Here is a 21,983-nt window from a genome sequence, read left to right as displayed (position 1 = left end):
AAAATGCCATGTAAAAAACCACGCACAGGGAAAATAATTTCAGAGACATCACTTGCTCTTATAGCTACTGGCTTGTCTCTAAAAGAACCATGTTCTAGATCCTGAGACTTGGGCATGAACAAAAGAACAACACAACTTCCAAAGGCTGTATTGTTCCCTCCTCTCTGCCAGCCTTTCTCTCTTCATTCACTCAAACACACGCTTGCACCTGTGTGGACAGTACACGTCAATCCCGGGCTGTTTTCCTTTCAGGACAGTCAGTGTGAACCTGTCTCCCTCTGCTGGTTCACCTGCTTCAACTCCATGGAAACTGCTAACGCACACTGCATGACGCTATGGTAAGGTGACCTGTCCCTGATGCTATCCTGCCACATTTACATTCCTTCAATTCCATTAAAAACTTCCCACCATGTTTCTGAAGAGAATTCTTCCATTTATATAGTAAAATAAAACTTGCTCAGATTAATTAGGGTGAATTTCAGGCTCATCTGTTAGGGAGGAGGGTCACCCGGCCTCTCTTCACAAGGACTGCTGGCCCGGCCCAGGTGCGCGTGAACTTTTGGTTAAGAGACGCTGGCGAGTTCTGCCGACCAGGCTCTGCCTCTGTGGACCCATGACAAGTGACTTACAGACAGATCCCACGGAGGCCAGCACGCACTGCCGTGTTCGCGTCTACAGGAGGAGAGAACAGCAGCGTCCTCTCATGCAGTGCCCCGTGCAGTGCCCAGGCCGCGGTCAGCACTCCGCCAGCGGAACGCTCATTACTATGAAAACAGCTGGCCTCCACTCCTGAGAAGGAGACTGAATACACTGCTTGTCTCTACGACGGGCTGGCTCTTTAACCCTGTTTCTGTCTTTCTCACAGGTACATTCTCCCAGACTCACCCTCTCTCAGGTACGTTCTAACCGCTTCATCTGTGTGCTCACTGGCTCACCTCCATGAGTGCGTATTCTACGTCATTAAAAATAAGTTTTAAAAATGGCTCCACGTCCTGCTGCTGCAGCTTTTAGGGCGCTCACTGCTTCCCTGAGTGAGGACCCCGGCCCTGGCCCAGGGCTTCTTTCTGTCTGAGATCCGTTTCCACATATTTCTGGCGCGTTAGGTGAGCAGGGTGACAACCACAGGGAGGACCATCCTTCACCCATCAGGTGGACTGGGGTCAACACGTTTAAAACGCTGGCAGGCTGGGGCAGGCGGCTCTATGAGGAAGGTGGGGCACAAAGCAGATAGGGGACTTGAAGCCCAAGCGAACACCCACAGGAAAGCACCTCACAGAGGAAGCCCAGGGCGCTGGTCCCCACAGGCTGCCGCCGCATCCAGGCTAGCTCGCAGCCAGGAGAGACGCCGCCCAGGCCCAGTGCGCACGGCAACAGTGGGCGCCGCTGCGCGGCCTCTCCAGGTGCACGGCCCCTGGAGAAGCCAGAGAGCCACTGCGAGGACTGTCCTGTGTTAGTGCTGCCGGAGAGCCCTTCCTCCCGCTCGTTCCTGGAGCTCTCCAATAGAACCGATTTCCTGGGGGGAAATGACACACATACAACCCAACACACTGAGCTGGTGAGGGGACAGGAGGCCCGCGCATCCTCAACACCGCCGGCAGCGTGCAAAAGAGCGTGCTCCTTGGGAGCCCCTGGGAGTAGGTCACCACCGTAAATGCACGTGGCCCTCGATCCAGTGGTTCTACTCGAGCTGACCCAGCAGGCCGTTCAGCCGCATGTGCAAACAGGAAGCATGTGTGGCACTACTTGTAACAGTCAAGTCCTGGAAAGAACACAAATGCCCGCCGAGATCGGTACGTCCTGAAACACAGCCACACAAGGCGACAACCTGACGTGCATGACAAGGAACAGCCGTCAAGTTACGAGAAGTCGACACAGAAGGTGCGGGGCAGCGTCTACAGCATGCCGCCACATGGCTGAAAATCATGCACACGCGGACTATTTCTGGAAAGACACAAAAATCAAGGAGGAGGCTGTGCATACCTTACCTGTTTGAAAAATAGGTAAAGAACTGGGTACAATTTTAAGTCAACATATAACAACATTATGTTCCACTATTTTAATGGTAAATTAGTTAGCTTATGATTCAATCATAACATCCGAACTAGACTAACAGCAGTCTTTTCCAAATTCTATAACTTACACAACTGTTTCACAGGAAAAAACTGACTTCCAAACTAACTTGGAACACAACTCCTGTGAAACTTGGGGCTTTTTGTACCTGACAATTGGTCCTCTTAGGCACATCCTGCCATTAACAAGGGTAAAGTCAAGCCTATGACCTACTGAATATTGTCAAAATTCAAACTAGTAGTTCCCCATCAGTAAGCCTTCTCTGTATTTCCAGTTTCCCACCCATAGGGGTCAACCTAGTACCTCCTTTTTTTCTCCTGCTTTCTTCTGGTCTTCCTTATGCCTGAAGGTATAGGGGCCAAGGTTCAGTGAGGAGTCATGGTTAAATGTAGGGCCTTGCTCCCCCTGCGGGTTGTGCCCTTTGAGGGGCCAACAATACAACAACACATCCCTGGCAGGACAGGGATGAGGGAAGAGACTGACTTAGGGGCCCACTGGGGTCTGGCACGAAGAGGCACTGAGCGGAGGACCACCTGGTTGAGGGCGGCAAGGTTTTCCAAGGAGTCTTGAAGAGAAAGGCAGATCATGGCTACCGTCTATGAGGGAAGTGAATGGGGAGAGGGAAAGGTGATTTTTAAGATGCATAACCGTGGTTTATGTATGTATTTTGTGGTATATGGAGAATAAGAGCCTGAGTGCCAACATCGTCATCACTGGGCTTGGAAGCAGGATGTCTGGGTTTCAAGCCCGGCTCTGCCCCTCCTGACTGTGTGATCCAGCCCAGTTACTTAAACTCCCTCTGCTTCAGTTTTTTCAATCTTTAAATGGTGGAAATAGTACTACCCTTTTCTTAAAGTTGTTGTAAGGTTTAACTGAGATGATATATGCAAGGCACTCGGAACTCTTCCAGGCACGTGGTAAGAGCTCAGTAAATGTCAGCCAGCACTGCCACTTAGAGTCCACTCCAAGTCCTCAACTTCTACAGTGGAGATAAATGCTCGAAGTACTGACACTAATCTTATCTGATAAGTGGGGGACATAGAGATGTTTTATGCAGTGTGAGGGGGAGGGAGGGACCATTTATTTAGTCACTTAGTACCATGTTTTGGGTTAACATCCCTCAAGATAATGATGCATTTTCCTTTCCCCAAATGGCTACCACTGGGATGACTGCTCACAGAACTCCATGCAACTGGATCCTGTACCTTGGGACCATAAGTTAATAAGGCTCTTGGGGAAAATCATTAAAAGCATATAATAAAGTTTAAAAATAAGTCATTAGACAAGCACATTCCAGATCATTCTGATTGACTGGCATAAGAAACTACCAGCACCACCGAGTTACAGAAGTCCCTCCTCTGAAACCCTCTCTTCCGCTGCTCAGAAACCACCAGCACAGCACCAGCTGGGCTTCCCTCACATTTCAAGTTGCAGGCGTGCTACCTCTTTTTAAAGTTTTCACGCAAGCCTTGCCTGGACTGAAATCCAGCGTATTTTGTACTTTTAGTCTTCCTTGTTTCATTCTGCAAATCCTGGCAAATGTGTGGGTGACACCCTGGCTTTTAACAGGTCAAGGCCCAGTGTCCCTGGCCCAAGTCCGCAACTGAGTGCTAAATGGAGGTGCTGCAGCACAAGCACACACCCCTTTCTGTGCTCCCTGGTCTGTAAGCGGCAGGGCAATGGCTGTTTAGTTCTTTCTAGGGCTCACCAATGTCGCCATCTCTGTGAAACACAAATCCTATCGTCCTACTCCTGTGCATCAAGCCCTTCAAGGGGCCCCACTGCCTCCAGGATAGTAGCCCAGCTCCTCAGCCGGGTTCGAGCCCCCTGGCTGTGCCCTCTCTGCCCTCCACCTGTCTCTCCTGACCTTTGCTCCCTTGGCCAGGGCTTGCACCTCCACTATGGCCCCAGCTCCCGATTCCCTCCATGCTTCCTCCCCGCCAAGCAGAGCTCACTCCTGTGAAGTGACACAGTGCCACGCTCATACCTTACGTGGTCCTTGTCACACTCACTACGATTACTGATATACTTGCTCATTTCTCCTACTAACTAGATTGCCTACTACTAACTAGACCATCCTAACTACCTAGACTAGCCTGAAGTGAAGACCTCTGTCTAATTCATTTCACAACCCCAGTGTTAAGCGCAGGGTCTGGCAAACAAAAGTAAGGAACTCATAAATGCTTATTAAATTTTAAAAATCCCACCTGGAAAATACACAGGAGTCCACAAGGTGACCCTGAACCACACCACCACCACCCCACACCCAAATGTCAGTCTCGGCCCCAGGACAGATCTCAGGGGTCACACTGAATAGTGTCAGGAAGCTCTTTTGGCTGCTAGGCCTAAAGAATGTGACCTTTTTTCTAAAGCATCGCTTTTTATTAATCAGAAATCGTCATTTCCACCTTCCTGTGCCTCTGAGTGAGGCTATCAGGAGAGTGCCGGAGTCCCTGAAAGGCGAGTGCTTGGGCTGCACAGTCTCGCTGCGTGCGCCTGACGGCCGTTTGAGGAGCATACACATAGTGGGTCCATTTTCTCAGCAGTGGATGTTTCAGTTCTTTTCCTTTCCTTTAGCTGCAAAAGGGGCTGACTCTCAGTTTCTGTGCACACGTCCGCCCGCGTAGTCGGAGTTCACTTAAAACAAGTGAAAATCATGCAGGTCAACACTAGGGGACACTCTCGCCATAGGTAAAGCGCGGATCACACAGGGAAGAAGGCTGCAAGTTAAACTTCCTTCCCTGGGCATCCTAAAGATTTCCAAAAGGAAAACAGCTGCCTGGAAACGCCACAGATTTCACATTAGCAGAGAGGATGAAAGTCACAGATAACAAGAAAGAAGGGGGCGGGGCAGGTGATCCACGTTAGTAAGAAGCCTTAATGCAGTGGTTCTCAACCTTCTGGCCCTTTAAATACAGTTCCTCATGTTGCGACCCAACCATAAAATTATTTTCGTTGCTACTTCGTACCTGTCATGTTGTTACTGTTATGAATCATCATGTAAATATCTGATCTGCAGGATGGTCTTAGGCGACCCCTGTGAAAGGGTTGTTCGACCGCCAAAGGGGTCGTGACCCACAGGTTGAGAACCGCTGCCTTAATGTGTCCTTAATTCCGTAAGTCCGGACACACAATAAAGAGAACTAGAACCTGCTTAGAAACAAATAGCACTTGCTTTTCAAAGCTGCCAACAAAAACCCACAGAAATGTCAAATGCATTTTGGTTAAATCTCCTTTCAAAACTAGGTTTTTATTTCCTTCCTTCCTTCCCTTAACTCTCAATAGGAAGTGATTCAAATGCCACACAAACAGAACGGAAACCCACGGCTTTAAAAGACTCTGGCCATCGAATGAAAAAAACTTCTCCAAATGACTCATCTTTTTACACCAAAAACCACAGCCCTTCTCAGCCCTCACCATATGTGGAAACACACTGAGATTATGAGCGTGACTCAAAGTGCAAAGAAACAGATAACAGACTCACGCGTCAACTCCTCGGCACCCACGGACCCCTCAGCCCTGTGTGCAGCCGGCAGCCCCCTGGAAAGGGCCCCTCCGCACACCTGCAGACAACGCGCCGTCTCTCTGAGCCCCGCGGAGGAGGCTCTCGGCCTCCCAGCCCGCGGCCCCAGCCTACCTTCAAGGTCTTCACGGCCACCGTGAGGCTGTATTTCTTCCACACGCCTTCGTACACCTCCCCGTACTGGCCTCCTCCCAGCTTGTGCTTCATGGTGATGTCTGTGCGCTCCATTTCCCACTTGTCGTAGTTGGGGGACACGCCGTACACGGTGGGCTTGTTGCGCTTGGGGGCTGGGTAGTGGAGAGTGGTGATGAGCCCGTCTGCCACAGTGGAGTGATGATGAACCAACTCGGCCAAGGTGTTGAAGCGGCTCTCTGAGGACACGTAGAGCTGAGGAAAAGAGCCCACAGAATAAATACAAACTCCGCTCCAGCAAACCGGCTTTGTGAGCCTTAATGTATGCACAGCAAACCCGCAGATAATGGGCTCTCCACAGAGGACCAAGAGCTACCCAGGCTATCACGTGCATGACAATTCCGGCTAACGCAGAATGATGCAATAAGATGCCCCCGGGCCACTGCATCCGCTTCCTGAGTGAAACCCTCCACCTGCCTACCTTCACTAGCACATGCCTGGTTCTCTTGCCATCCTGAGCCCAGTGTAAACGTCCAAACATTCTTCCCTGAGCACCAGACCTAAAGTCACCACCCAGCACTACCACATCCCCTGTCTTACTCCTCTGCACCACACTCACCACTGACTGATAATTCTGTTTTATCGGCTTGTTGATGGTCTGTCTCCACTTACTAGAATGCCAGCTACATGAGAGCAAAGCCCTAAAATTTTTATCCATTTTTATCCTGTAGCCCCAATGTTGAGAACAAGAATGAGCACCTAATAGGTACTTGATAATAGTTGTTGATTATAGTAGTGAAGGATAGAACTTTAAAAGTATTGATTAGAAAATATTTAAAAACTAGAGGTTCGGTGCACGAATTCATGCATGGGTGGGGTCCGGCCAGCCTGCCCTGATGGGGACCCATCTGGCCAGGGGAGGAAATGGGGGAGGTTGGCTGGCTGGCTCCACCCCCTGGTTGAACTGCCGAACTCCCGGTTGAGGGGACAATTTGCATATTAGCCTTATTATATAGGATAATTATGCTTATTAAAACCTATCATTATTACCTATAATTATATAAGTATCTAGAACTAAACAGTGATCAGAGATGAAAATTACTGAACAAAGCATAAATGTCCTCTCATTCCTACTTCCTGGATTTGGGCCGAGTAAGAAGCATCAGAGGCCCAGCCCCGCGAGGCCCAGCCCCGGGCCCCGTGGGGTGCTGGTCAGCGCGCCTCAGGAGAGCCAGGCCGCGGAGGGCCGCACGGGCTTTTCCACACAGGAAGTCAGGCGGCTTTCAGACACCAGTGCACGCGAGTCCCTCTCTGAGATGTGCAGCGGTGAGCAGCTGTGCAGGGAACCCGCCACCAGGAGTTCTCATCTAGACACAAGAGATGGGGGAGGCAAAGGAAGGAGGCAGAGGGCCACGTGGATGGCGACAGCTGTCTTTTTCTTCTCTCTGCTTCAGTGATGTGGTGAGGGAATCAATTCCACATTAAAATCCCCACAGAACATGTGGACTCCAGGCACACAACTGAATCTACTGGCTCACCCAGGCCAGCCCACCATCCTGAAGAAGGCAGAGAGAATACTCAAAATCACGACTAGGTGTTCGTAAGACTTGCTCAAATTGCAAAGGTGTGGGAGGGAGGACTGAAGACTTGGAACAGAGATGATGCCTGGGGCAGGAGAGAGAAAGAGGAGCAGGACCAGTCGGCTGTGGCTGTAACCTCTGGTTACTTCAAGGAAGGAAAGGGAAGGAAAGGCTTGAGCACACAGGGCAAGGCCAAGGCCTTGGCTGCTGGTTACGGTCGCTCCACTCCTTTCGGATGTTGTGATACCAGAGAAAGTGCTTTAAAGGAAGGAAATGACAAATACACAAGCTGATCCCTTCCATCACCCTCAACAGGATATTAAATAAGATTCATCAACAAGGAGATTTTCTCTTTTTGCTGCTTAGAGAGGTAACGTAAACGAAGTGTTAAAACTCAGGCAAACCAATGGCAAACTTTAGCTTACAGGTTTATAATTTACAATCTTTGGGTAGCAACCCCACAAAGATAAAATTCTGAGCAACTCAGGAATTATCCAGAAAGACTCCACAGGTCTGGGGAGCTTGTCCCTCTGCGAGATGGTGCCTCGAATGGCAGGACCTTGGAGGGTAAGGAGGCGGCCCACCAGAAGCCCCACTGTTATGCCTGAGAGCACCTCGAAGTGACCTGCTCTAGGGACATGCCGTGTGACACGCTCAGACGCCTGAACAGATCAGTGCTGCCGGGGCTGGGGAGCGCAGTCCGCCTGCTGAGCCTCCCCTCAGCCTGCACAGCACCATCAGTGTTAGTCCCGACCCAAGTGCAGGTCACAGACCCAATGGGACGTGGGGACAGCTCTTAAAGCCCCACCCCTCTCTGGAAAAGTCTGCCAGGCGTGCAAATACTTTACTTCAGGTTGCGAGGCTCCACGCCCTCCTCTCTCGGCTTAGCTCAGCGTACAGTGCCCTCCCTACCAAGCAATGGTGAGAAGAGAGCGCGCCGTTCGAGAAGGCACTCCCTGGACTCAGAGCACCCCCACCTTGGACATCACTGGCACAGCACAGGCAGGTCACCTGGGGCCCGGCTCATTACCTCTCTCTCCGCCTCGGCTCAAAAGGAGTGCTCCCCAACCCGAAGATCACACTCCCTCAATTGCCAGAATGCTAATGGCTCCCGAAGCCCTAGTTCATGTATAATTTGTTCTTGGTGTCATTTGATTCCCTCACAGGCTCCTTGGTTAGACATTTCAGAGTTATGGGAGCTTTCAATGACTGGACAAACTTCACCCTTTTCAATAATTAAATTTACAGACCCTGTGACTCAGTTCATCTTTCAACATAAAATTTATATACCGACACTTATCAAGTATTAAAATTATTCTTCCTTAAATGCACTGCACAGCCATCTTCTAACAGTCAAGAAGTCTGATGGCTTCCTTCTGATTAGTTCTAGTTTTTTAGCAGCTTTTGCTAGTGACCCGAGTAATCTCCATCAGGAATTCATGGCATGTTCAGAGAAGGGAAATTAGCATTATGAATGGCACGTCACTATGCTATGCAGCCGGTTACATAAACCTCTGGGTGCTCAGCCAGGGCTAGGCTTCTTCCGGATCATCAGGAACCCGACAGACAGGGCTTGTCAAAGAAACTCAACGGGAACGGCTTTCCTCCTGACAGCCGTCTCCCAGGCTTATCAGAGCTTAGACTCGCGTACCCTTGCGGCGCCTGACCCTGGAGTCCCACCGTAGGTGTCCTGTTCACAGGCTCTCGGCCAGGAGCGCCCTTCCCCTGAGAGCCTCTCGCGGGCAGTGTTAATAATTCAGCAGTGCTCAGCATCGCTCCCAGGCTCCTCCAAAAGGGAAGGCCAGCCAGGTTCAGCAGGCTTCTCACCAAGAGGCCTGCACCTGCCAAGCCTCTGTCAAGGGACATAAATCTTAAAATTCTAGAAATTACATATTGGCCCATCCTGCCACCTCCGCTAAAGCGTGAGCCCAAATTCCACTCCTGTCACCCTGCACCTGCCACTCCAGCAGGCTGAGAAAATAAGTGTCATTGGGCATCTCTTCAAAGAAAAGACTCCATCAAGGGCTGTAAGAAATTGGGGAACCTGACAGGGCACCTCACAGAACTAACGTGAAGACACAACCAGAAGCACTAAGGAGGATTTGGAGGGGGTGGTGAATAAAAATCAGTGTCTAATTCCACATCGTTGGCAGAGGATCACAAATTCTGAGGAAGCATGGAAGAATGACATCCCAGGCCCAGGAGATCTGAAGATTTTGAAGCTGTCAAGACTAAGGAAACAGCAGTGACTCAGTCTGGTGGGGGCCTTTCAAGAGTCTAGCTCTAAGTCCCCTGGCCCTGGGCGCTGGGCCGAGCTGGTGGCCCTGGGCTGCCTGGCTGCGACTGCTGCGGAGAGCTCAGCACACGGAGAGGCAAATCGGAGCCAAGAGGGTGGAGACGGAAGAAACCCTCTGGAGTCTTACAGAAGAATCTTTGAAATTCAGTTGTTTTCTGAAGATCAAGATTAAACTTATTCAGCCCCAGCCTGTCCCTCCTACCAACCTTCCATGTTCTTCTTGGAAATCCAGAAAGGACTGCAGCAACGCTCTGCGCGAGCAGCGTTGTCAGTGCCTAGCCACAGTCGGGCACTGCGAAACCTCCCTCCCTGTTCTGATGCTGCTCCACGCATTCCAGGAGCAGGACCCCACCCAACACAGCCCCCAGGTGCAGCCCTCAGAGCGGAGCCTCTGCAGATGGCTGCCCAATACCCTGGGAGCCAAGATGCCTCCAGGTGCAAACAGCTAAAGGGAGGTCTTTGTCAGGGAGGGAGAAGGGCCAGAGGCCGAGGCCTTTGATGAGCTGCCCAGTGGTGGGTAGTGCCTGATCAAATGAGTGTCCTGTGCTGCACCTGCAGTGAAAGGAACCCCTGGCGCACACCAGCTTTTAGAACAGCGGTTCTCAACCTGTGGGTCACGACCCCTTTGGGGGTAGAACGACCCTTTCACAGGGGTCGCTTAAGACCATCGGAAAACACATATATAAGTACATGTTGTTTTTGTGATTAATCACTATGCTTTAATTATGTTCAATTTGTAACAATGAAAATACACCCTGCATATCAGATATTTACATGACGATTCATAACAGTAGCAAAATTACAGTTATGAAGTAGCAACGAAGATAATGTTATGGTTGGGGGTCACCACAACATGAGGAACTGTATTAAAGGGTCGCGGCATCAGGAAGGTTGAGAACCACTGTTCTAGACGGAGGGCTGTCTTCATCGGCTGACTCTCAGAGTCTGCAAGTCATGCATCCTACACGTAGGCCTTGCTCTCTCCCTTTGAATTGTCAAACTAGATCATGCCTGCCTGCATCTGCCAGCAAGGGTGCTGACTAAACATCCAGGGAGAAGAGACCACTGCCCTGTTCAATACAAACCTCAACGGATGACCATGCAGCATGGCCTGCCTTGGATGAACAGCACAGATGGGAAGCAACGTGTCAGTTGCAAGAAATCACCTCCTTTAGGTGCACTCTGCTGTTCTAACTCATTAAAAAGGCACCCGTGTGGTCTGAAGGCAAGGTTTCCAAGGGCCTACATCTGTAGAATGGAAGGTCCTAGCTCCACATCTGGGACAAGTCCCGAAAAACAAGCTGATGAGACTGATCTCGTCGCACATCAACAGCGACTATGCTGTCTGCCACACAAACCACAGTGCTGGCACAAAGATGTCTGCCGGGATGAAAAGCATCAGAAACTGGCAGCAGGACTTTGGTCAAAGGACTTTAACACATGCGAAAAGTACAGGTAGAAAAATTAAATATGCATATATATGTATACACTATATGCATTTGTATGGATGGTACAAATGAACATTTGAGAATAATCATAAAAATGCTAAAAAGATTAAGAAGAGGGGACTAGCTCTACCAGACATTAAAACATTATAAAGCACTACAAAGTAAAAGTCTGGTATTGGCACATGTACAGAAAGACCAATGGAAGAAGAGAGATCAACAGACCTAAATATATATGTAAATTTGGTGTATTTCAGAAATGTAGGAAAAGATGCATTTAGTAAAAGGCATAGGAATCATTCAAAATGTGACACTTGCATATTAAATGTAACAAGATACCAGCTTTACCAATCAGAGAGATGTTTTTACACGTGTGCTGCTGAGGAGGGTGAGGAAAAACATGTTCTCTTATACCCTGCTGGTAAGAAAGCACATTTGTACAATCTCCACAGAAGGTAAGTGGGTGATATCCACACAAATGTATATATACATTCCCTTCCACCAGTTCTAGCAACAACTTGCATATGCTCCACTGTACACAAAGTAGTACGTGCAGTGTTTTTCCAAACTGCAAGGCATGACCCACTAGGGAGTCTATGGAATCAATTTAGTAGATTATGACCAGAATTTAAGAAAAAAAGAAACAGAAGCATACAAAATATCAGAGTGCATTACATATATTAGGAGTAAGCAGGGTTTCATGAGTATGTTACAAATGTATTTGGTAGTGATTTTACAGCAAGCCAAGTTTTTTTTTAAAGGTTTAAAAGCCACCTTATAAGAAAATCCTATCCTATATAATAAAAGCCTAATATGCAAACCGACTGAACGGTAGACCGACAGGTTGCTATGAGGTGCACTGACCACCAGGGGGCAGATGCTCAATGCAGGAGCTGACCCAGCCCGCGGGGTCCAGGCCGGCCAAGGTGGGTGCCAGCGAGGGCCCCCCCAATTGCCCCTCCAGTCACCCTACAGATGGGCCCTGATCGCTGGCCAGGCCTAAGGACCCTACCCATGCTCAAATTTCGTGCATCAGGCCTCTAATTATTTATAATAGCACTAGTGGCCCAGTGCATGGATTCGTGCACATTGAAAGGAAATTAATTAGAAGAAATATTTTAATATCGCTATTCGCCCTTTCTCTATAATAGAAGTGTCAACCAAATTCATGATGGACAATGACAGATCGAAACACACATGTGCGATTGGTGCCAGCAAGTGCTTTATATGTATCGCACTTGCGTGAGTCAACTTAGCCTTTTCTAGATATGGAATAAACTTGCTTAATTAGACCTGCTTTCTGATGTAGCTAAACTTTTTCCACCCAGTGAAGCACCCCAACTTGTCTTTCAGGTAATTGTCAGCAACACAGCAGTAAGTATCAACACAAAGCAGATTATTATTGTAGATCACGCAGGGAGAACAAAGTGTAGAATATTTAACTGCAGCAGCGTTTGACTATATTCTGCACAGTGAGAAAACCTAAAGTCATTTTCAAGGTCCACCATTTCTTAATTCTTTTCAGTCAGGTCAAATTTCTAAACTTTCTAAATCTCTGTTTTCCAGCTAATGAAAAGAAAATAGGATTTTACCAAGTCTCCTACCTACCTACTCCAGCACTTCTGTGAGGATCAAATGAGATGAGGCACGGGAAAATGCTTCACAGACATTTGGTTAAAGTGTAAAATGTTTGCACCTGGCTATAAAGCAAGTCATGTTCCTGGGCTGAAGAAACTGCAGGGAGGCTAGTCGTTGCTAGAGAGAGGAAGCCGGGCGCTGCTACGTGATGTCATTACCCGGCTCCCACAGTGACCGTTTTCGGGCTGGGCTGGGCTGTGGGCCGCATTTTGTGCCATGGGGTCTTGGCAGCATCAGCTGCGATTTGGTGGGTTGTCGCTCCTGAGTGGTGGTGGTGCCTGTGTCCCACTTGGGGGAAGCCAGGTGTTGTTTTGTGGGTGCCAGGTCTGCATTGCCAGTGCACCGATGCGCACTGACCACCAGTGTGCAGACGCTCAATGCCGGAGCTGCGGTGATGCGAACTGGCCATTTACAAAGAAATGGCACCACGGACCTGGCGCGGACAAAGCAACACTCGGCTTCCCCCAAGTGGGACACAGGCCCTGCCACCACCCAGGAGTGACAGCCCACCAAGTAAATCACAGCCAACACTGCCGAGACCCCACAGAGACCCCACGGCGTAAAATTTGGCCCACAGCCCAGCCCAGCCCGAAAACGGTCGCTATGGGAGCTGGGTAATGATGTCACGTAGCAGCGCCCGGCTTCCTCTCTCCAGCAACGACTAGCCTCCCTGCAGTTTCTTCAGCCCAGGAACATGACTTGCTTTATAGCCAGGTGCAAACATTTTACACTTTAACCAAATGTCTGTGAAGCATTTTCCCGTGCCTCATCTCATTTGATCCTCACAGAAGTGCTGGAGTAGGTAGGTAGGAGACTTGGTAAAATCCTATTTTCTTTTCATTAGCTGGAAAACAGAGATTTAGAAAGTTTAGAAATTTGACCTGACTGAAAAGAATTAAGAAATGGTGGACCTTGAAAATGACTTTAGGTTTTCTCACTGTGCAGAATATAGTCAAACGCTGCTGCAGTTAAATATTCTACACTTTGTTCTCCCTGCGTGATCTACAATAATAATCTGCTTTGTGTTGATACTTACTGCTGTGTTGCTGACAATTACCTGAAAGACAAGTTGGGGTGCTTCACTGGGTGGAAAAAGTTTAGCTACATCAGAAAGCAGGTCTAATTAAGCAAGTTTATTCCATATCTATAAAAGGCTAAGTTGACTCACGCAAGTGCGATACATATAAAGCACTTGCTGGCACCAATCGCACATGAGTGTTTCGATCTGTCATTGTCCATCATGAATTTGGTTGACACTTCTATTATAGAGAAAGGGCAAATAGCGATATTAAAATATTTCTTCTAATTAATTTCCTTTCAATGAGCATGAATCTGTGCACCAGGCCACTAGTATATAGATAAGATTGAAAACAACCTAAACATCCACCAGCAGGGACTACTTAAATATATGATGGTCCATCCATGCTAGTAATCATTAATAAGGATGAAGCAGCTCTAAAATGTGCTGCCATAAACAATCTCCAAAACATATTATCAGGTGGGAAAAGCAAGATGCAGAACACCGTGCAATATGCATGGTTTGTTTTATTTTTCAAATGTAAACATACATACATCAGGTAACTCTGGAAGGAACTGGTTACAGTGTTTGCCTCTGGGTAGGGTACTAAATTAGGAGACAAAATTACTTTTCATTGTAATTCATTTTGTTCAAACCATGTGCATGTATTACATATAATTAAAGAATACATACACCATCTGGACCCACCCCCACAATTCATCTATCTACCCTCAACAACTGAGCAAACAGTGGAGTTGCAGCCTAATTCCATCAATTAATCTTGGGCAAGAAATGTCATCCCTCTGACCATCCATTCATAATGCAAAAATGCAGATTACAGCAATATCTGTCCTGAAGATTGACTACGAGATGAAATGCCCCAGCACACAGCAGGAACTGCTGAGTGTTCATCCTCCCTTCCCTTTGTGGGCTCTTAAACCCTTTGTATGAAGATGACAAAACCATCTAGTATGTCAACCTCTTTACAAAACCAGTCTGGGTTTGCAAATCTACGGTATGTGATCCCGTTTTTGTATAAAAACTTTGTCTATACACAAACATGATTTTATCCATAGACAGAAGGCTATGGACCAGACTTATTTTGGGGAGGTGCTATTAAGGTGGCTTTTGACTTTTAAAATATCCATCTTTATCTAATCTTTCCTCAGTGAGGATAAATTACCATCATAAGAGATTTGTTACAAAGAGGAGTCTTAATGTAAGAGGTATGTACGAAATCCAACAGATATTCCACTTATCTTATGAAACTGCTAACAACAAAAGTCCAGCAAGAAAATTAGAGAACCACACCAGTCCTTATAATATCATGTGATTGGTCCTCAATAGAGGGTCTTTCATAAGAGGCTAATAAATTGATACCTACTGTTTACTTGAAAGCTTCTTCAAACACCTTCTTGGTTGAGTTTTGTTGCAATAACTATCAACCCAGCCATCAGGACACCTCTGGGTTCTCCTGGCCAAAGAATAACCCCCTCACCTGCCCATCAGCTCCCCTGGCCGGGCCCCTACCTTGCCATCAGAAGCAGTGTTGATCCTGTAGTGGTACACCCTGCCTTCGTATCTCAGCGAGATGGACCTCTGCCCCGGGCTGCTCTCGCTCTCCCGCACCAGGAAGCTGCCGTTGATCCCACTGCTCAGCAGGTACTCAGCAGCGTTGCGGGACACGGGCCCATGATACCAGGAGTGTTTCTCCAGGCTGTTGACGGGTGTGATGTAGTTGCTTGGGACCCACCCTTGGCCATTTTTGGTTTGGGCTTCACACCATTCCCCATTGTGATTGTAGCCTAAAACCCGGAGCTTCTCACCTTAGAAGAAAAGAAGCAAATCAGACACATCAGCTTCACAGGCTAATTCGCGCATTCTCACTTAGTCTTGTATGATTACTAAAAATCTCCAAATTCCTAAATACCTACTTCATTTCAACAAGTCCACATAAATGGATGCATTTTAAGTGTATAAGAGTACATTTTATATGAAGCTTCCTGTTTGTACTGAAAGCCAAGATAAATGTATAGCCTCAGTTTTTAGAGATCTATTATGTTTTGTTTACTCAAGTGCCTTAATACAAGAAGCTTTTTAGGAAAAAAATACCTTTTCTTTAAAAAAAAAAGTGTTTTGCCCAGTTGGTGTGACTCAGCAGTTAAGCATCAACCAGGAACCAAGAGGTCACTGGTTCAATTCCAGGTCAGGACACATAAAAGGCTTTCAGGCTCAATCGCCAGCAGGGGACTTGCAGGAGGCAGCCGATCCAAGATGCTCTCTCATCACTGATGTTTCTTTCTCTCTCTATCCCTCTCCCTTCCTCTCTGAAATCAATAAAAACTTTTTTTAAGTGTTTTTCTGGGTCTGGTATCTTTTTCAGGATAGAAGAAGGAAAGCTCTGTTTTGTGAAGGACAACTGCACAGGAACTCCTCTCACGAGAAGTGACTATTTTGGGGATCTCTGCATTCCAAACTTTAAATCTGCTCTTTTAATCAGCAAAGGGGTGAACAATCAAGCCACAACTTCACCCAATTTCTGGCTCTTGCAACTACCACCTCTGCCCACAGCCCTTTTACCTTTAGTGATACTTAGAGTGTTATCCCCACTGGCCACAAAATCATACAGTGCAACAAAAAGGTTGGGGTCATTTTCACTGGGACCAGCGAGGAGGTTTTCCTTAGAGTTCCAACGAGCTGCTTCGCTCAGACCTTGGGGCTCGAAGTCAGATGCTACTGGCCTTTGGAGGGCTTCTGAAAGAGAAATAGGGAATAGAAGAAATTTTAAAAAATAATTAGGGAAAATAATTTTATTCTCATGAGCAAAAAATTCTGTTATTTCCAAAATTATACATTCCTAATTTATTTTGTTTAACGCCTGTGCACTTTACATATGAAAAGAAAGGTGGTGTAAAGAATGGACTCTTCTTTTCCCAAATCTTGCGAAAAACACTACGTATTTGCACTCCAAGGTGGTGTTCCCAAATAGTGTAAGCCATTTAAATGCACCAATTCAAAGTGAACTGGAAATAATCCATCCTCGTAAGTCTGCCTCTGCTTATGTTATAATATGGAGGGGAAGTTTCTTGCCTTAAAACATTCTTAAATTTAAAAACATATGCACATCATTTAAAAACCAAATATTACAGAAGGGTTTATAATGAAAAACAAGTATTTTCCATCCACTCTCCTTCACACCTGGAGGCAACAGCTCTTTTTTTGGCCATCATTTCCATCTCTCTACACATAAGCTGTATAACCCTGCGCCCCTCCCCCATCTCTCCTGTGCTATCCACTACTGGTTACCTTTGTATTTTCAGTAACAGACTTGCACATTTCTTTTTCTGCCAGCTGGAGACCTATCTCTCAACTATCTGCTTCATAACCTATGTTAACATCCTCGCCTTCCTTCCAGCTTTCCTCACTCTGTGCTCACTCTCCAAAAGGGCCTTCTTTCCTCTTTCTTTTACCTTGTGAAAGCTGGCTGTCTTCTATTCTGTAATAATAAAATCTTCCTTGTTTTGTCTATAGGTAGATTCTAAAGGTTGGAAACCAATAAACATCTTTTAATAATTTACGATTAGTCACTACAGGGTCAAATAATTCATTGTTTTCTCCTGAAGTTTTTTTCTGCCTTTCTTTTTCTTGAACTACACTCAGCCGCTCTAGAACTTCTCTGTGATGATGACAAACATGCACAAGGGTTCTTTGAAACCAGCAAATCTACTCCAAGTGGACCTTAACAGCTGTAAGGATATTATGGAATGAAATATGAGCACTCATTTCAGGAAACTACAATAAGAAATCAAACTAAAAAAAGGGGGGGGGGGCGGATTCTAATTTGAAAGAATGAAAGGATCTACCACATACTTAAGCCAAACCCAAATGGTAACAAAACAAACCTGTTTTAACTTTCTCTCTTTATGGAATTAGAGGACACCCAAATATCTTTTCTTGGGCAATAACACCCATCTAGAGAATAGGCCTGCCCTAGATGGTTTGGCTCGATGGATAGAGCATCAGCCTGCAGACTTGAATTCAGGGTCCTGGGTTCAATTCCACTCAAGGTCACATACCTCCGTTGCAGGCTCAATCCTGGCCCCAGTTAGGGAATGTGCAGGAGGCAACCAATCGATGTGTCTCTCTCATATTGATGTTTCTTTCTCTGCCTCTCCCCCTCCCTTCCACACTTTCTAAAAATCAATAGAAAAATATCCCCAAGTGAGGATTAAGAACAACAAAAAAAAGGAATAGGCCTGATTCTTCAGCGTTCACTTAAAAACAAAACAAAAAACCCACTGGAGGCAACCAGGACTAAGGGACTAAGCTAAACTTCCAGAAACATGACTGGAGAACTTTCAAAAATGGGCATTCTTTAAAAACTCTCTGGAATAACCCAACAGAACATAGATAATGAAGATCTTTCAATTCTAGCTTTTGTATACTGACTGAAGTAAACTTCAGGAATCGTTTTTCTAAAAGAATGCATCCCAAATTATGTCATTACTATGCTTGGTAATTTTATCTTATGAATCACAGGGACACAGATAATTTAAAGGAGGGTCTAATAACACTGCCACCCCCTAAAATGTGGAAAAGGCTTAGTGATGTGTTAGGCCCTGCTCTCTGAGTATTTAAACTGGCTCTAAAGCAGCGGTTCTCAACCTGTGGGTCGCGACCCCTTTGGCGGTTGAACGACCCTTTCACAGGGGTCGCCTGAGACCATCCTGCATATCAGATATTTACATTATGATTCATAACCGTAGCAACATTACAGTTATGAAGTAGCAACAAAAATAATTTTATGGTTGGGTCACAACATGAGGAACTGTATTTAAAGGGCCAGAAGGTTGAGAACCACTGCTCCAAAGTGTATTTAGTGCCGTCGTGATGAGGGATTGATCAATTAACAATAACAAAAAAAAAGCTCATTAAAGCAGGGAATTATTATTTTTTATTAAAATACTAGAGGCCTGATGCACGAAGATTCGTGCAAGAATGGGCCTTCCTTCCCCTGGCTGCTGGTACCGCCTTCACTCCGGCCAGGAGCTGCCTTTCTGCCTTCGTTAGGCCCCAGAGCCGCCTTTCTGCCTTCGTTAGGGCCCGGAGCAGCCTTTCTGCCTTCGTTAGGGCCCGGAGCCGCCTTTCTGCCTTCGTTAGGGCCAGGAGCTGCCTTTCCGCCTTTCCACCTTCCCACACTGCCTAGAAACCCGGAGCAGCTGGGGCAGTGTGGACGCCTGCCCTGGCCGCTTGGCGTCTGTGTATGCAAATTAACCTGCCATCTTTGTTGGGTTAATTTGCATGTTCACTCCTGATTGGCTGGTGGGCATTGTGAAGGTACGGTCAGTTTGCATCTTTCTCTTTTATTAGTGTAGATGTGACCTCCTCCCCCTACTGGAATATGCATTGGTTTGCTGGTCTTGGCTATAGGGCCAAGGACTAACCTTTTGGTGTGGCTATGCACTCAGAGCTGGCTGTTGTCTTCTTCTGTAAGTCCTACCTGTAATGCACTCTCATCTCCAGATCACTTTCCTGCAGGTGGAGGGAGAACTCAGAGCCATTTGCTATGGAATCCAGTACATCCCCTCCAATTATGCACAGGTGCCTTACTCACCTCACCTCTAGCCCAGTAGCAATTTTTAAAAAGTGACCTGCCTTTACTGAGTCTGTCTAAAGCATTCATTTTCATAGAAAGAATTATCTTTTCACATTGGATTTCATTGGTTTCATATTAACCAAGTAATTAAAACAACAAGAATATCTAAAAAAAAACCAACAAAACAGATTCAGAAAGAAACACAACTGGCTTTGCTGTGGCTGCAACTCCAGGGGGCAGGGGCAGTGCTCACAGCAGACATGAGGTGTGGCAGCCCTGTACCTGAGCCATGGCAAGGGTAGTTGAGCCCGAGTCAGTTAAGTGGGAGCAAGTCAAAAGAGCATCTACGATCGTTACATTAAATAAAACTACTAGACAAAGGATGATTCTTCACATAAAAGAACTTTTGCATATCAAAAAACAAGACAAATCCCTCCACTATGGAAAAATAGACCAAAACCGTGAATAAGCAACCAATGGACTCAGACAGTAGGGGGTGAGGGCATGTGCTGGGGGGTGGGAGTGGCTGGGGAGAGGTCAATGGCGGAAAAAGAGACTTATGTAATACAGTGGGGCCTTGATTTACAAGTGTCCCGACTAACGAGTTTTGCAAGATATAAGCCATCTCTTGGCCGATTTTTTGCTTTGAGTTGCGAGCTAAAATTCGGGTTACGAGCCAGCTTCAGATACCCCACTGCTAGTTGGCACAGCGAACGTCACAGTGAACGCCACAACATCAGCCCAGCATCACGTGTCATTGTAATTGTGAAAATTGATTTGACATACGAGTAATTTGAGTTAAGAGCTCCGTCACGGGACAAATTAAACTTGTAAGTCAAGGCCCCACTGTACTTGAAACAATAAAGAATTTAAATTTTTAAAAAACCAAACATGAATAAGCAATTCACAGAAAACTTATATTACCATTAAAATGGAAAGCAGATTAACCTTCTAGTAATCAAAGAGATACAAATTCTCCATTAAATTGGCAGGTACATTTTCTTGAGGCTAATAGTGTGAGACTTCAATGAAATGGGCACTCTCATACTATGCTTGTACTTGGTGTAGAAACTGCTGTAATATTTTAGAAGGCCAACTGGAAATATGAACCGAGTCTTTTAAAAATTCCATAACCTTTGCCCTACCTCTAGGAATTTATACTACAAGAGCCACACAATGATCTGTATAGAGTGATTTTTAAATAGCGAAACATAAAGGTACAAAATATTTACCAACACAAGATAAGCTAGTTTGTGGTCCCATCCATAAAACAAAATCCTATATAATAAAACACTAATATGTCAAGTGTCTGTTTGCCCATTCAACCAATCAAAACATAGTATGCTAATGATATGCTAAGGCTGCTCAACTGCCCACTATGACGTGCACTGACCACCAGGGGGCAGACAGTCGACTGGTCGATCAGTCACTATGACATGCATTGACCACCAGGGGGCACATGCTCCAACTGGGAGGTTAGCTTGCTGGGGACTGAGCGAGATGGAGCCCTCCTGCCGGCCCAGCCCCCACCCATGCACAAAATCATGCACTGGGCCTCTAGTATACTCATAAAGCTGTTCAAAATACTTTTGGAGAAAACAGAGAAAAGTCCAGAAGGAACTACACCAAAATGTGAACAGTATGTTAACTCAGGGTGGTATGTTAACAGTACCATTAAAAGTAGTTAAAAAGTGGTTAATTTAGGGTAGGTAAGATTACAAACATTTAGAATTTTCTTTAATTTTTTCCTGTATTTTGACATATTTCTCAGAATGAATGTGGATTGTTTTTATCATCAAAAACAATTACAAAAATAGGAAAAAATTTATAAACGGAAGCCAGCCGGTGCTTATATAACTGATAATCTAACATTAAAAAGTACACGGGGGAGGAGGGCATCTTCTCAAGTTGTCCTTAAAAAGTATTTGCTCCTTTCCCTCGGTGTCCCACCCCGTGGCCATGAGTGTACAAGCTTAACCTTGGCAGACCAGGCCCATACAGGAAATTAAACCAAAGTCATGAATACAGTAATGCTTTTCTTTTCAAATGCCATTTGACCTCTTCTATCAAGCATTCTGCAGCATCTGGATTTGATCAAAGAACGTTACATAATCAGGGGAAGTGGCCTGGAAAACACCTGGAATAGGCAGAAGGCAGATACCCAGGGGTGACCATCGGTTTAAAGTATGGGTTAAAGAGGGACTGTCCCGAACATGGAGACAGATGCTGGGAATTCCATGTGAAGGGATGAGGCCTTTGTCAGGAAGGAAAGGGCCTCCCACTGTTTTTTTTTTTTTTATTCAACAGGATGTGAGGAAATCCAAGGCAGTCTCTCCATTTTCCTCTCCAGTTCTTGCTCCATTCCACAAATTAATGGCCAAAGCCCAAAGGGAAGTATTGCTCATGCATGCCTCTGGACCGAGACACTGAAGCGTAGCCACAGTCCAACCCCAAAACCTTCCAGTCAATTCCCAATCCAGGCTGATGTCAAAATTGACTCACAATGTACAAATGCCAAATTCCTTGCTCCATTTCATAGTGAACTATGCTCGTCAACCTTAAAAATGATTACAGCTTACAAGGCCAAAGTTGCAGAATGTACTTAAAGCTTCCTTGCTTAATACATGAACTTTCTGACAGTCTCACTGTCAGGAAGTTAAATCCCTAAAGAAGCCTGTCACCTTC

The 21,983-nt window shown here is 46.3% G+C and overlaps 1 protein-coding gene across 2 annotated transcripts in view; it reads right to left on the bottom strand.

Moving 5' to 3' along the window:
• The window catches only part of ABL1 (ABL proto-oncogene 1, non-receptor tyrosine kinase), a gene marked incomplete at its 5' end in the record, with an annotated part of 95,107 nt that overhangs the window by 13,057 nt on the left and 60,067 nt on the right, over nucleotides 1-21,983 (bottom strand). For both annotated transcript variants that reach the window (XM_081103967.1, XM_081103968.1), the window contains 3 exons: nucleotides 5,708-5,980; nucleotides 15,233-15,528; nucleotides 16,283-16,456. In XM_081103967.1, coding sequence (XP_080960093.1) covers nucleotides 5,708-5,980; nucleotides 15,233-15,528; nucleotides 16,283-16,456 — 743 coding nt within the window. The remainder of the gene's footprint in view (nucleotides 1-5,707; nucleotides 5,981-15,232; nucleotides 15,529-16,282; nucleotides 16,457-21,983) is intronic.

The sequence above is a fragment of the Myotis nattereri genome, assembly GCF_964212035.1.
Source record: "Myotis nattereri genome assembly, chromosome: 12".
NCBI classification, from domain to species: domain Eukaryota; kingdom Metazoa; phylum Chordata; class Mammalia; order Chiroptera; family Vespertilionidae; genus Myotis; species Myotis nattereri.
The sequence above is the reverse complement of the archived record's forward strand: the minus strand, read 5'-3'. Positions and strand labels throughout refer to the sequence as shown.